Source organism: Ovis canadensis, chromosome 13, assembly GCF_042477335.2.
Source record: "Ovis canadensis isolate MfBH-ARS-UI-01 breed Bighorn chromosome 13, ARS-UI_OviCan_v2, whole genome shotgun sequence".
Taxonomy (NCBI): Eukaryota; Metazoa; Chordata; class Mammalia; order Artiodactyla; family Bovidae; genus Ovis; species Ovis canadensis.
In genome coordinates, this window is record NC_091257.1 from 31,973,857 (window position 1) to 31,987,229 (window position 13,373).

A 13,373-nucleotide genomic window follows, 5' to 3' on the forward strand; every position below is an offset into this window, starting at 1 on the left:
TCTTGCTCAGGAAGGTATCTGCAACAGGGTAAGAGGACTTACCTGTTCGTTTTTCTGCAAAAGGGCTTTTCTTCCAGACTGAAGAAACGCTCACCTTCATAGTCAGTAGGTTCCAGTGGAAAGAGCAGGAACAGGATGAGACTGAATTGTGTTCAGTATCTCCTGAGCCATATCTCCTGGGTGTTGTCCAAAAAGGCACATCTCAGGGCTTTCCTGGTGGCTCAGTGTTCAAGAATCTGCCCGCCAGTGCAGGAGACCCGGGTTTGATCCCTGGTCCAGGACGATCCCGCATGCCACAGAGCAGCTAAGCCCATGCGCCACAACTACTGAGCCCACACACTCTAGAGCCCGTTCTCCATAACAAGAGAAGCGACCGCAGTGAGAAGCCCTTGCTCCGCAACTAGAGAGTAGCCCCCGCTCCCCGCAACTAGAGAAAAGCCTGAGCAGCAACAAAGGCCTGGCACAGCCAAAGGTTAGTTAATTAGTTAAAATCAAAAAGAAAAGGCACATGGTCCAAGGCTCGTTTTCCTTACTGTTGAGGTGCAGGGTTCTTGGAAGGACAGTAGAGAACGTTTACGAACGACCAGGATGAGACCCAGGCGCTTAATTCAGGTGAAACCAAGTATGGCAACCCACTCCAGTATTCTTGCCTGGAGACTTTCATGGACAGAGGAGCCTCGTGGGCTACAGTCCATGGGGTCGCAAAGGGTCGGCCGTGACTGAGCGACTAAACACTAACTTTTAAGTTGGTGTAGAGCCTCTTGGTAGCTGGATACTGTGGAAAAGTGCCCTACTCTCTGAGGCCCCATGCACCCCTACCTGTAACTTGGGAAACAGCATAATGGTAACTAAGCTCTTTCCCACCAATGCAGTTGTAGAGGGTTAATGCATCCCCAGCCCAGAGAACACAGCTCAGCCTGTGACAAGTACTGTGTAACCTGGAGCTATTTCTATTTCTCTACCTTCTTAAATTTTCTGCAGAGTCTATCCTAGACACTTCAACCAGATGTGTTTGCATAAAAAGGAGGTTTTACTTGCGAAGGTTTGCTTCCCTTTCTATATTTGTTTACTCTTTGCACAAACACATACAGCAGACTGTGCTAAGTGTCATACACCCGGTGGGTTGTTCAGGAAATAATACAGAATAAACCAAGGCCCTGGACAGGCGAGTCTTGATGAATAGCGTGTTAGAACCAGAAAATGAGATTATGTAGCATTTTTCCTGTTTCGCAGATGAGAAAATAAAATGGCACAAGTGACAGATAACCCATCCAAAACCTTAGAGAAGGAGCTAGGAGCAGATGAGGCAGGACCCTGGAGACTTGTTTTAAGTCTAATCTTGACTACAAGCTGCATGAAGGCAGGAGGAGGGGGTTTCACCTGCCTGTCCCCACAGCACCTAGAAAGACCCTAGACGGGGGCCAGAAATGCTTCCTTGAACTGATTTGAGGTGACGTCACACCCCGGGCCCCAGACTGGGTATTCCCTCCTCTCTGTCTGGTCTGAGGTTTAGAACAGCACTGACGTAAACTATCTCCAGTGCAGTGTGTGCTGATTGATTTACAGCCTCCAGTTATACACATACGTGAACGCTCCCCTTTTGTCCAGTTACAGAAGTCAACAGATATATCAGATTGCATGTTTCTTCTCAGTTTCTAGAATCATCGAAAGTTAAGCCCAAGTAGCAGACCAAAAAAGTGAAAAGGCGCCCCCAGACCGCCTTATGTTCTTGTCATTTAAATGGTCTGGCTGTCTCTCTCCTTTGTTGTCTCGCAGCTCCTGAAGTCCTCGCCCAGAAGCCCTACAGCAAAGCCGTCGACTGCTGGTCCATTGGGGTGATTGCCTACATCTTGTAAGTATGACTTGCCATCTTGGCTTCTTTCTTTTTTCTTTTTAAAAGGAATTGTAACAAAATATACATTCTATTTTGAACACAAAATTTACCATTTTAACCATTTCTAACTGTGAGAGTTGGACTGTAAAGAAAGCTGAGTGCTGAAGAATTGATGCTTTTGAACTGTGGTGGTGGAGAAGACTCTTGAGAATCCCTTGGACTGCAAAGATATCCAACCAGTCCATCCTAAAGGAGATCAGTCCCGGGTGTTCACTGGTAGGACTGATGTTGAAGCTGAAACTCCAATACTTTGGCCACTTGATGTGAAGAGCTGACTCATTGGAAAAGACCCTGATGCTGGGAAAGAGTGAAGGCAGGAGAAGGGGACGACAGAGGATGAGATGGTTGGATGGCATCACCGACTCAATGGATACGAGTTTGGGTAAATTCTGGGATTGGTGATGGACAGGGAGACCTGGTGTGCTGCAGTCCATGGGCTCACAAAGAGTCGGACACGACTGAGCGACTGAACTGAACTGAAGAGTACAATTCAGTGGCATCAAGTACATTCCCAGTATGGCACCACCATCACCACTATCCATCTCCAGAACTTTTTCATCTTCCCAAACAGAAACCCACTAAATATCAACTCCAGTTCATTTCCCCCTGCCCCTGGCAACACCACTCTGCTTTCTCCTTCTATGAATGTGGCTTCTCTAGGTATCTCATGGAAGGGGGATCATAAAATGTTTGTCCTTTTTTGTCTTTTTTTTTTTTTTTACTTAGCATAATGTCCTCAGGGTTTATCCATGTTGTAGTGAGTGTCAGAACTTCATTCTTTTTTGAGGCTGACTTATAATCCATTGTGTGTATATACTACATTTTTGTTTATCCATTCATCCATCGATGGACACTTGGGTTGTTTCCACTTTTTGGCTATTGTAAGTAATGCTGTTATGAATGCGGGTGTACTAATACCTCGATGCTTTTGAGTGTATCCTCAGATTGCTGAGTCACGTGGTAATTCTGTGTTTAACTACTGGAGGAGTTGTCATACTGTTTTCTAAAGCAACACTAACATTTTACATTCCCAGCAAGGATGCACAAGTGTCCCATTTCTCTACATCCTTGCAATCATTTTTTTTCCATTTTTTGACAATAGCCTTCCTAATAGGTGGAAAGATGAAGTCATATCTCCTTGTGGGCTTGATTGTCTTTCCCTTACAGCTAGTGATGTTGAGCATCTTTTCATGTACCACCTTGGCTTGAGGATACAAACCAATATGAAAATATTAGGGCAAATCCAACAGAAATCACAGGAAGAGGGACTTCCCTGGTGGTCCAGTGGTTAAGAATCTGCCCTGCAATGCAGGAGACACAGGTTCAATCCCTGGTCATGGAACTAAGATCCCACGTGCCATGGAGCAACTGAGCCTACAGCCAAAACTAGAGCGCCTGTGTGCTGCAGCAAAGGGCCCAGGTGCTGCAACTAAGACAAAATATCACATATTAGAAAGAGAAATCACAGTAAGAAAAATGAGATGAAAACCAAAACTTAGCCTTGGGATTCCTCATTTCTTCTCAGGTGCCTTATCTCTGCGACCCAGGGAACGCCACGGTCATAGGCCTGTTGCACTTATTTTCAGTTCAGTTCAGTCATCAGTCGTGTCTTACTCTTTGCGACCCCATGAACCACAGCACGCCAGGCCTCCCTGTCCATCACCAACTCCCAGAGTCCACCCAAACCCATGTCCATTGAGTTGGTGATGCCATCCAACCATCTCGTCCTCTGTCGTCCCCTTCTCCTCCTTTTTATAGTTATGTGTTGATTTGCTTAAGTTCACTATGAAGTTATTTTTAAGTTACAGTTTCTTTTTGTAGTGATATTTTCAAACACTTATTATGGAACATACTTTCAGGGTAGGTTTAGGTCAGTGATTCCCTAACTGATAACAGATGAATTTCTTCTCCTTAACGTCCTCAAGGAAGGGAGTGTTCTGTCACTGACAAAGTCCACCACACCCAAGAGGCTAGGAGAGACTGTGATGGGACAAAGACTGGAAACACCCCCCTGTATTGGTTTTGTCTCATTATCTGGGAAGCAAATAGTCTTTCTATAGCATCCTTTCAACTGGCAACTTTTGCAATTTAATGAGGATTTAGCTGACCTCTCTTGTAGATTCTTATCACAGGAGAATTTTATCTGTTATGATGTACTTGGGTGTTGGGCTCCCACTTATGGAATTTAGGTAAAAGCCAGATTCATCTGAGCTATTATACAAAGCTAACACATTGCACCTAGAGAATGCTTTCAATTCTGAGGCACTTTGGCCATCTTCTGCAGTAGTGTGATCCTTTTTATGCAGGGAGGTGGGTTCCAGACCCTTTTGGGAATCTAATGAAACTGTGGATCCTCTTCCCTATAAACTCACACCCATACAATTTTGCGTACTGTGTTGGAGGGTCCTGGGTGAGCAGACACTGGCCGTGGCCTTGTGTTATTTCCCTGGCTCCCTAAACCCTCAACTAAAGCTCTTATCCTTGACTAGCTTGACTGTGAAAGACTTAGAGAAATGAGTGATAAGCCAGTCCTCTTCCTGCAAAGCTCCAAAGCAGATGTCATCTAGAGAAATCTTCCATGGGTCTAGGTGAAAAACTGACCCTTTCCCTGGCCTTCTGCTTATTTGTTTCATTACATCTGTTCTGAATCTTGAGCCATTGCTCTGGTCTGCATTAGTGTCTATATATAATTATTTCCCTGAAGTCTTGGCCCTGGGGTACCATATATCAGAATACCTGAGAGGAGATATGTACTGCATTGCTAGGATAAGCAGTTTAAAGCCAAGCAGTGGTGCCTTAGCGCATACTGCTTTACCAGAATGCCACAGACTGAGTGACATAACCAGCTGACATTTATTTCTCACAGTTCTGGAGGCTGGAAGTCCAAGGCCAAGGTGCCAACTGGTTTGGTTCTTGGTGAGAACCCTCTTCCTGGCTTGGTGTGCAGATGGCTACCATCTTGCTGTGTCCTCCCCCTCTTGCTGAGAGGGAAAGCTCTCTGGTATCTCTCCTTCTAAGGGCACTAATCCCATCAGGAGGGCCCCACCTTCATGACCTCATCTAAACATAATTATCTCTCAAAGGCACTATCTCCAAATACCATCATGTTGAGGGGTAGGGTTTCAACATATGGCTTTGGGTTACACAATTTAGTCCACAGTAAACTGTTTGGTTGACCTCAGCTTAGTGAAAATATTAAAGCAGAATCCCCTTGAAACATGGACATTTTAGGTCAGGCTTGGCACACACTTTAGAATAACGATATCAAACCTTTGTATAACAGTGCAGTGTATCTTTGAGTGAAATCAGAGTTCTGCTAGTGAGGAAGAAGGCAAGAAATGGATTTTCTGTAGGTAATGCACTGTGTCTGCCATGGCGCATTAGTAGGAAAATATCAGAAGGCCAACATAGTTAGAGAATCAAGACAGGATATAAGCAAGAGCCAGAGGAAGGGGAGACCTGAAAGAAAACTGACTTTTTTTTCTTAATTCCCCAACCAGGGGTCAAACTTGTGCCTTCTGCAGTGGAGGCACAGAGTCTTAACCACTGGGCCAGCAGGGAGTCCCCAAAACTTAGATTTTAACCCAAGTTGTAGTGCGAAGTCAAAGAACAGTTGACCAGAGGTGTGACCTGATCTGATTTTCACCCTGCACTCTACGTGAACTCAGCCAGATATTATATTGTGTACTACAATGATTCTCATTCGAATATTATTCTGGCTACTCTTCAAACAAGGGATTAGACAGGGCAGAAGTGGAGAGCAAAGATGGTTCAGAGGCTTAGGTTGGATGAGTGGTGATGATTGCTTCTGCCATGGGGGCAGGGATGGAGGTGAAATGGTATATATACTGTGGATGTGAAGGATGAAGGGTAGAGATGCTTCAAGGATAAACCCAACTTAAGGACAGATGCTAGGAGAGTGATGCAGAAACAATTTAGGGAGTAGGTGAGATTAGGAATTTCATTTTGGTCATGTTGAACTTGAGTCGCCTTTGAGACACCCATTGACTACGGTAAGCACGTGTGGAGTTCAGAAATCTGGGATAGAGATACTGACAGGTTTATTGGGTATGAGCTGAGCAGTAGAATGAATACATCCCACTCCTTATCAGTGCAGTATACAATATAATATTTGGCTGGATTCCATTAGAGCATTAAGCAAAGAAATACTGTATTTCTTTGTTTTCATGTTAAGTATAAACTTGATAAGCTGAAACTTGGTGGTTGCCTGGTCATCACTAGCTTTGCTTCAAGGATTGATCTCAGGTTGATTTCATGATTGTGTCAGACTTAAAAGTGGCACCCTGGGTTTTCATCTTCCTTGGTACCTTCCAGAGCTCAGAGAGTCTCAAGCAGAGAACAAATGGACTTTGGACATCTCACTTATACCTTCCACAATGCTCAGATTATTATGAGTGAAAGGCCAAATCCTAGATATAAATTGCTACATAATAGGGCTCAAATTCATCATTATTGGTGTCAACAACTGGCATTTCTTGAGTACATTCTCTATTCCAGGCACTGTGTGTGGTGCTGAAAATAATCAAGATGACAAAGACAGGATGCCCCTTGTCAGAGTGCAGTGTATATGGTGGGACAAGCAGTTTCCTAAGTAGACTGAGAGACACTCAAGGCCGTGCAGCTCTCATAGTTCCTGGGATGAAACCACCATTGAGGAGGACAGGGTATTCAGGAAGGAGGGACCATCATCCCAAGGATATCCAGAAGTTTGGAAAAGACTAAGATAAGCAGAGAAGCCAGAGGACAGCACCCCAACCGGGGTGGGGGATGCAGACACAGGAACTGGGCATGTTTGAGGACCGGAAAATACGCTCTGAAAGCCTCTGACTGGGTTGGTATTCTCGGTTAGAAGGTCAGCTCTGGGCTGAACTCGGGTCAGAAGTGAGAACTCGTGGACCTCACACTCTGGCTATTCCGCATGGGTCTGCCATGCCTGTTCTTCCTATCCCATCCTTGATCTGAAGACTGATGAGGAAGGCTGCTGAGTGGGTCATGACTGACAGGCAGCACACAGAGGAGCCGGTGCTCCCCAGGGGAATCCATGCTGAGCCTTTGATCGTTCGTGTCTCCTGGCATGGGAAAGAGGTCAGCCTCTGCCATTTTGGGGGTGCAGCAGCATTATTGCCCCTTGATGAACCTGTCGCCCTGAGATATCAGCTTGTAGCAACAGTGGCTGTGCCAGACACCCCATTTTCTCCTCTCCACATGCCATTCAAACATTCTTCATTTTGTTGATGTAGATCCTTGATAAATCGGTTCTCGTTTGGATCTCCACAGTCATTTATGTTATCTATTATTTGGCAAGAGAAATATTTTTTTTTCCTAAAAAGGAGACTCATTTTCTAAAAACCCTTTTGGTAGGTCCTTTCCCTGCCAAGAATCTTCCTTTGGGGATCAGGACTTGGGAAAAAAAAAAAAAAATCTTTGACTGAGTAGTCTAAGCTTCTGGGAAGGATTGAAGATGGAGTAGGCTGGACGCCATAATGAATTTGTTGGTGTCCAGTCTGATGAGAAAAAGAGATGCAAGAAGGCAAAGTGGTTATCTGAGGAGCTTTACAAATAGCTGAGGAAAGAAGTGAAAGGCAAGGGAGAAAAGGAAAAATACCCAACTGAATGCAGATTCCAGAGTATAGCAAGGAGAGATAAGAAGGCCTTCTTAAATGAACAATACAAAGAAATAGAAGAAAACAATTGAATGGGAAAGAATGGAGATCTCTTCAAGAAAATTGGAGTTACCAAGGGAACATTTCATGTAAGGATGGGCGTGATAAAGGACAGAAACAGTAAGGACCTAACAGAAGCAGCAGAGATTAAGAAGAGGTGGCAAGAATATACAGAACTATTTTAAAAAAAAAAAAAAAAAAAGGTCTTAATGACCCAGATAACCATGACAGTGTGGTCACTCATCTAGAGCTGGACATCCTGGAGTGTGAGGTCAAGTGGGCCTTAGGAAGGATTACTACTTAGGAAGCTGGTGGAGGTGATGGAATTCCAGCTGAGCTATTTCAGATCCTAAAAGATGATGCTGTTAAAGTGCTATTCTCAGTGTGTCAGCAAATTTGGAAAACTCAGCAGTGGCCACAAGACTGGAAAAGGTCAGTTTTTATTCCAATCCCAAAGAAAGGCAATGCCAAAGAATGCTCAAACTACCATACAGTTGCGCTCATTTCACATACTCAAAATCCTTCATGCTGGGCTTCAGCAGTATGTGAACTAAGAACTTCTAGATGTACATCTGGGTTTAGAAAAGGCAGAGAAACCACAGATAAGTTGCCAACATCTATTGGATCATAGAGAATTCCAGAAAAACATCTACTTCTACTTCATTGAGATGCTAAAGGCTTTGTGTGAATCACAACAAACCGGAAAATTCTTAGAGATAGAAATACCAGACTACCTTATCTGTCTCCTGATAAACCTGTGTGCAGGTGAAAAAGCAACACTTAGAACCGGACATGGAACAATGGACTGGTTCCCGGGAAAGGAGTATGTCAAGGCTATAGATTGTCACCCTGCTTGTTTAACTTATATGCAGAGTACATCATGAGAAATGCTGGGCTGGATGAATCACAAGCTGGAATCAAGATTGCTGGGAGAAATATCAACTACCTCAGATAGGCAGATGATACCATTCTAATGGCAGAAAGCATAAAGTAACTAAAGAGCTCTTGATGAGGGTGAAAGAGGAGAGTGAACAAGCTGGCCTGAAATTCAGAATTCAGAAAACTAAGATCATGGCACCCATCCCATCACTTCATGACAAATAGAAGGGGGAAATGTAGAAGTGACAGATTTTCTTTTCTTGGGCTCCAAAATCACTGAATACAGTGACTGTAGTCATGAAATTAAAAGACACTAACTCCTTGGAAGGAAAGCTATGACAAACCTAGACAGTGTATGAAAAAGCAGAGAAACCACTTTGCTGACAAAGGTCCATATACTCAAAGCTAGGATTTTTCCAGTAGTCATGTACAAGTGTGAGAGTTGAACCACAAAGAAGGTGGAGCACCAAAGAATTGGTGCTTTAAAAGTGTGGTGCTAGAGAAGACTCTTGAGAATCCCTTGGACAGCAAGGAGATCAAACCAGTCAATGCTAAAGGAAACCAGTCAATGCTAAAGGATGGTTAGGGATAGACTGACCAGATCTGCTGTGGGTGGTGAGGGCGCTTATCCATGCTGTGACCTCTGACCTCTCTGCCTAGAGGAAATCCCAGGTGAATACTCATGCTCATACCCTTGCTTTTTGACTGGCTTCCTACATTGTTCAGTTTTTTAAACTAAGTCACAGAAATAAATTGACCAAGGTACACAGTAGAATTAGCTTTGTAAGAATGGAACTAAGAATGCTTAACCTGGTACACTAGGTCCATTTTTTGAGACAAAGGATGTTCCTTACCAAGGAACTCATCATTCTTTCCACCACTGAGAGCTGCCCCTTTATGGGCCTGTGTGTCCCCTAGAGACAGCACAAACCCACGCTTCAGCAGGAGAGAACACGATGTGATTATTGAGCCCCAGTGAAACATCCAAGCCTGGGGTATTATGATGGTTCCTATTCTCATTTAATCCCGATAGAAATAATGAACTGGCATTGTCAGCAGGCGGCAGTCATCATCTTTTCATAAACCCCGCAGACTGGGACATATTGCCACATCTAGGCCACCACGGGTATATGGTTTTAACCTTGGCTTTAGACATTTAGAAATGAAATCAGATCTGTTGCTTCATCTTGCTCAGATGATCCCAGGGAACTGATTCATACTAGCCAGACTCCAAAGAGTTTAAAACGAAGCAAACAAAAAAACACAACCGGAATGTCCATTTATTAAATCATAATGAGATGCATGCCCTGCAAAGTAATGAGATATGCATGTCATCAGACTAGCAAGTTCCAGGAGAAAGCAGACTCCAACAGGGAGTTTCCTTAGTGACCAGGGATCAGAGCTGAGGAGTTGGGTGGACTTGGATGGCCTTGGGTGGTTTCATAAAGCCCTTCATGGGCTTCCGGTCACCTCTGTCTCCCAAAAGTGATTTCTGGCAAGGGGGGACCACTGTTGCCACATCTCTGGGCAGAGTGGCCGCGTGCAGACGGTTCTTACACCTGCTGCCTCCCTCTACCTTAAAGACCAGCCACCACCCTGCACTCTTCTTTTGTTGTTCTAGCCTCACTGTTTTTATTTCAACAGGCATTGATGTTGGTTATAATTTCCAGGCTCACTGATTTTACTCCTGCATTTCAGTGTGGCTGCTTTTTGAGGAGTCTCAGAAAGATGCCCAATCCTCGCCACCCCCCCCCCCCAGTCTATACTGAGTGGACCTTGTGGGTGCCTAAGTGCCATTTGTTTACAAGACCTGCTTGACCATATTTCAGCTTCATTCATGGGTTCATGACCCTCTCTCTGCTGCTTTGGGAGAAGGACTATTAGTGGTCTGTTGACAGTTGGTTCACCTCTGCTGCTGCCAAGTCACTGCAGTCGTGTCCGACTCTGTGCGACCCCATAGACGGCAGCCCACCAGGCTCCCCCGTCCCTGGGATTCTCCAGGCAAGAACACTGGAGTGGGTTGCCATTTCCTTCTCCAGTGTATAAAAGTGAAAAGTGAAAGTGAAGTCGCTCAGTCGTGTCCGACTCTTAGCAATCCCATGGACTGCAGCCTACCAGGCTCCTCCGTCCATGAGACTTTCCAGGCAAGAGTACTGGAGTGGGGTGCCATTGCCTTCTCCATGGTTCACCTCTAACCCTTAGGAAAGAACCAAGCATAAAATACTCTCTGGTTTCAAGAAGTGGGTGCAGGGATATGCACAGGGTGATGGAGGAAATTTACAAACAGTACCACTGAGGTCAAGAGAAGCTCCATTTTCCACAGTGGTGGGAGCAATTTCCTGCCAGTGACTTTGGGGAAGGTGAAGTTTACCCCATCTGTGCCTTTGTCTCTGCAAAGGCCCAGGTAGAAGCAGGTGGGGGGTGGCGCTTCCCCATTGGCTCAGCACTAAAGAATCTGCCTGCAACACAGGAGATGCAGGTTCGATCCCTGGATCAGGAAGATCCCCTGGAGAAGGAAATGGCAGCCTACCCCAGTATCTTGCCTGGGAAATCCCATGGACAGGGGAGCCTGACAGGCTACAATCTGTGGGGTCACAAAGAGTTGGACACAACTTAGTGACTAAACAACAACAAGGTAGAAAGGACGTCCAGCGGGAGAAGCAGGAGGGGAATATCTCCTTTGCCACAGTGTGGCTTCAGAACAAATGGAAAAGCATTTCACTTCCTCTGCTCACTTACTTCATGCAAGCGTCATCTCCTGGAGACTGTCATTTAAGTAGCATCTAAATGCTTCAGGATATTTAGCCTGGAGGATGGAAGGCAGGGGATTGACATTTGCTCACTTAACTAACATTTATTGAAACTAATACTTGTTGGGCAATATGGCATGGCTGCTGAGATGGATTCATTACCGCCCTGGCCACACAGGCGCTTCCTATCTGCCAGAGGCAACAGGCAGTCAACAGATAACTTACAATCTGGTCTTGCTGCCTGTCCCTAAAATGGGCGGCAGGAGCTGCTGGAAGAGATGTGGACCCTGCCCAAGCCTTGAGGAAGGCTCCCAGAGAGTGGCGTACAGTGATCTGGACTTGGAAGGATTGTCTTCAAGTATCCACCAGGTTGTCAGGCAGGGGAAATGGTTAATTATCTAAGACCCAATTATCTAAGGATATGATGTGCTTACTGTGTTGGATAAAAGATGTCTCATTCAATTTGAGACGTAATTTTTAAAATAAAACTTGGAAGAGTTGATCCAGCTTTGAAACTTATGTGTCACCAATACTTAGCGATGGGGAAAGTAAAATCTCTGAATATCAGGATGTTTCATTTGTCTAGCACCACACCGAGTGAATGAAAGAATCAAACTAGGCTTTTATTATGTTTTAAAAGGTTTACGCTCTGGAATGGAGCATGCCAGCACGGAGGCTGGAGGCAGGTGGTACAGGTTTTCTTTTGGTTAGAAAACCAAAAGGCGCACAGAGAGGAAAGTGGCCAGCTCGCCGGGAGCCGTAATAATAGGAGTCATGAGTTCAGACCTCTTAGTCTGAGCTGGGTTTCTGACCAGGAAGAGAAGAGATGGAGGTGGGAAGAGGAGAGGTACCAGTTCACACCAGCAAGTCTGAAAACGACCATGGAGGTGGTTCAGAGGAGGGACCAGGAGCCCGTGACTCAATGGCAGGTACAGGTGCACCGGGGCTGCTCACAAGACCACACCGCAGCTTCCGATAGGCTTGCCGTGCTCTCACAGTGCACGTCCGAGGATGAGCCTCTGAGGGTGGAAGAAATTTTGAGTCATCCTCACAAGTGCCTTGTGGGAACTTCTCTGGAGGTTCAGGGGTTAAGACTCCACACTTCCAGTTCAGAGGACATGGGTTCCATCCCTGGTCTGAGAACTGAGAGCCTGCATGCCACATGGCACAGCCAAAAAGTAAAAATTTTTTTGAAAGTGCCTTGTGAGAGAGCTGTTGGAGGCCAGGGACAAGCAAAAAGTGCAATCAAAAGCCAAGGCCAACAGGATGGATGTACAAGACATTTCCCAAGTGTGGCTGTTAGTCTGCACAGATCCGTAACTGCTTACCAGGCAGAACTTGAGAGAGAAGGAAGATGAGGGGATGGAGGAGGGAGACAGAGAGCAAAAACCCCACAAGATGCACAAGTGGAGTTGGCAATCTGCCCGGGGTTCAGACTCATCAGTTAGTGCTCTTGTTAATCACCTCCAGCCTGGATGTCTGCACTAATTGGTGCAAATTCATCACTTGTGAGAACTAATTGTAGCTGCTAAAAGTTTCGCTGTGTTTCTTCTAACACAACATTCCTGGCTGTTGGAAGCTCCCCTCACTTATCCTCCTCTGACCGCCCCTTCCCCACCTCCAATCCACTGTCAGCAGAGGCTGAGTTGAAAGTGGGTTTGTCTGAACCTCCCTCAGATGTGTTTCCCCTGTGTGCTCACCGCCTGGACTTCCTGGGGATGCTGTCCTTTAGGCTGATGCAAGAATTGAAAAGTTACACATTTGGAAGTAGGTCCCTGGATCATAGCACAGCTTTGGACGATGTCTTGTCCAGCCCAACTCTTTACTGTGGACAAGTTTTATTTTATTATTATTATTGGTAACTATATCACTCCAAATGGAGTATGCTGCCAATTTCTCACGCTTGGGGAAGAGCGTTTGTCCTTCTTCCCCTCCTGCCCAACTCCTGGACTTCAGCTCTGATTATATATAAACTTTCTAAGGGGTGTGTGTCCCATCTCCCCTCTATTGTCCCTTTTTTTCCCTCCTCTAGAACTTTCCCAGATCGGCTTCCACCTTCTCAGCTTTCAAAGTATTAACCAAATCTCAGGGGTAACAGGACATTTGGCCATTGCATTTCACCAGCGGTGCCTTGCTGAAGTCAGCCTGCACATGGTTCTAATATGT

At 45.4% G+C, this 13,373-nt stretch overlaps 1 protein-coding gene across 3 annotated transcripts in view; it reads left to right on the plus strand.

The window, feature by feature from the left end:
- CAMK1D (calcium/calmodulin dependent protein kinase ID) overlaps window positions 1-13,373 on the plus strand; it is a 393,058-nt gene that overhangs the window by 354,223 nt on the left and 25,462 nt on the right. For all 3 annotated transcript variants that reach the window (XM_069547252.1, XM_069547254.1, XM_069547253.1), the window contains exon 6: window positions 1,777-1,852. In XM_069547252.1, coding sequence (XP_069403353.1) covers window positions 1,777-1,852 — 76 coding nt within the window. The remainder of the gene's footprint in view (window positions 1-1,776; window positions 1,853-13,373) is intronic.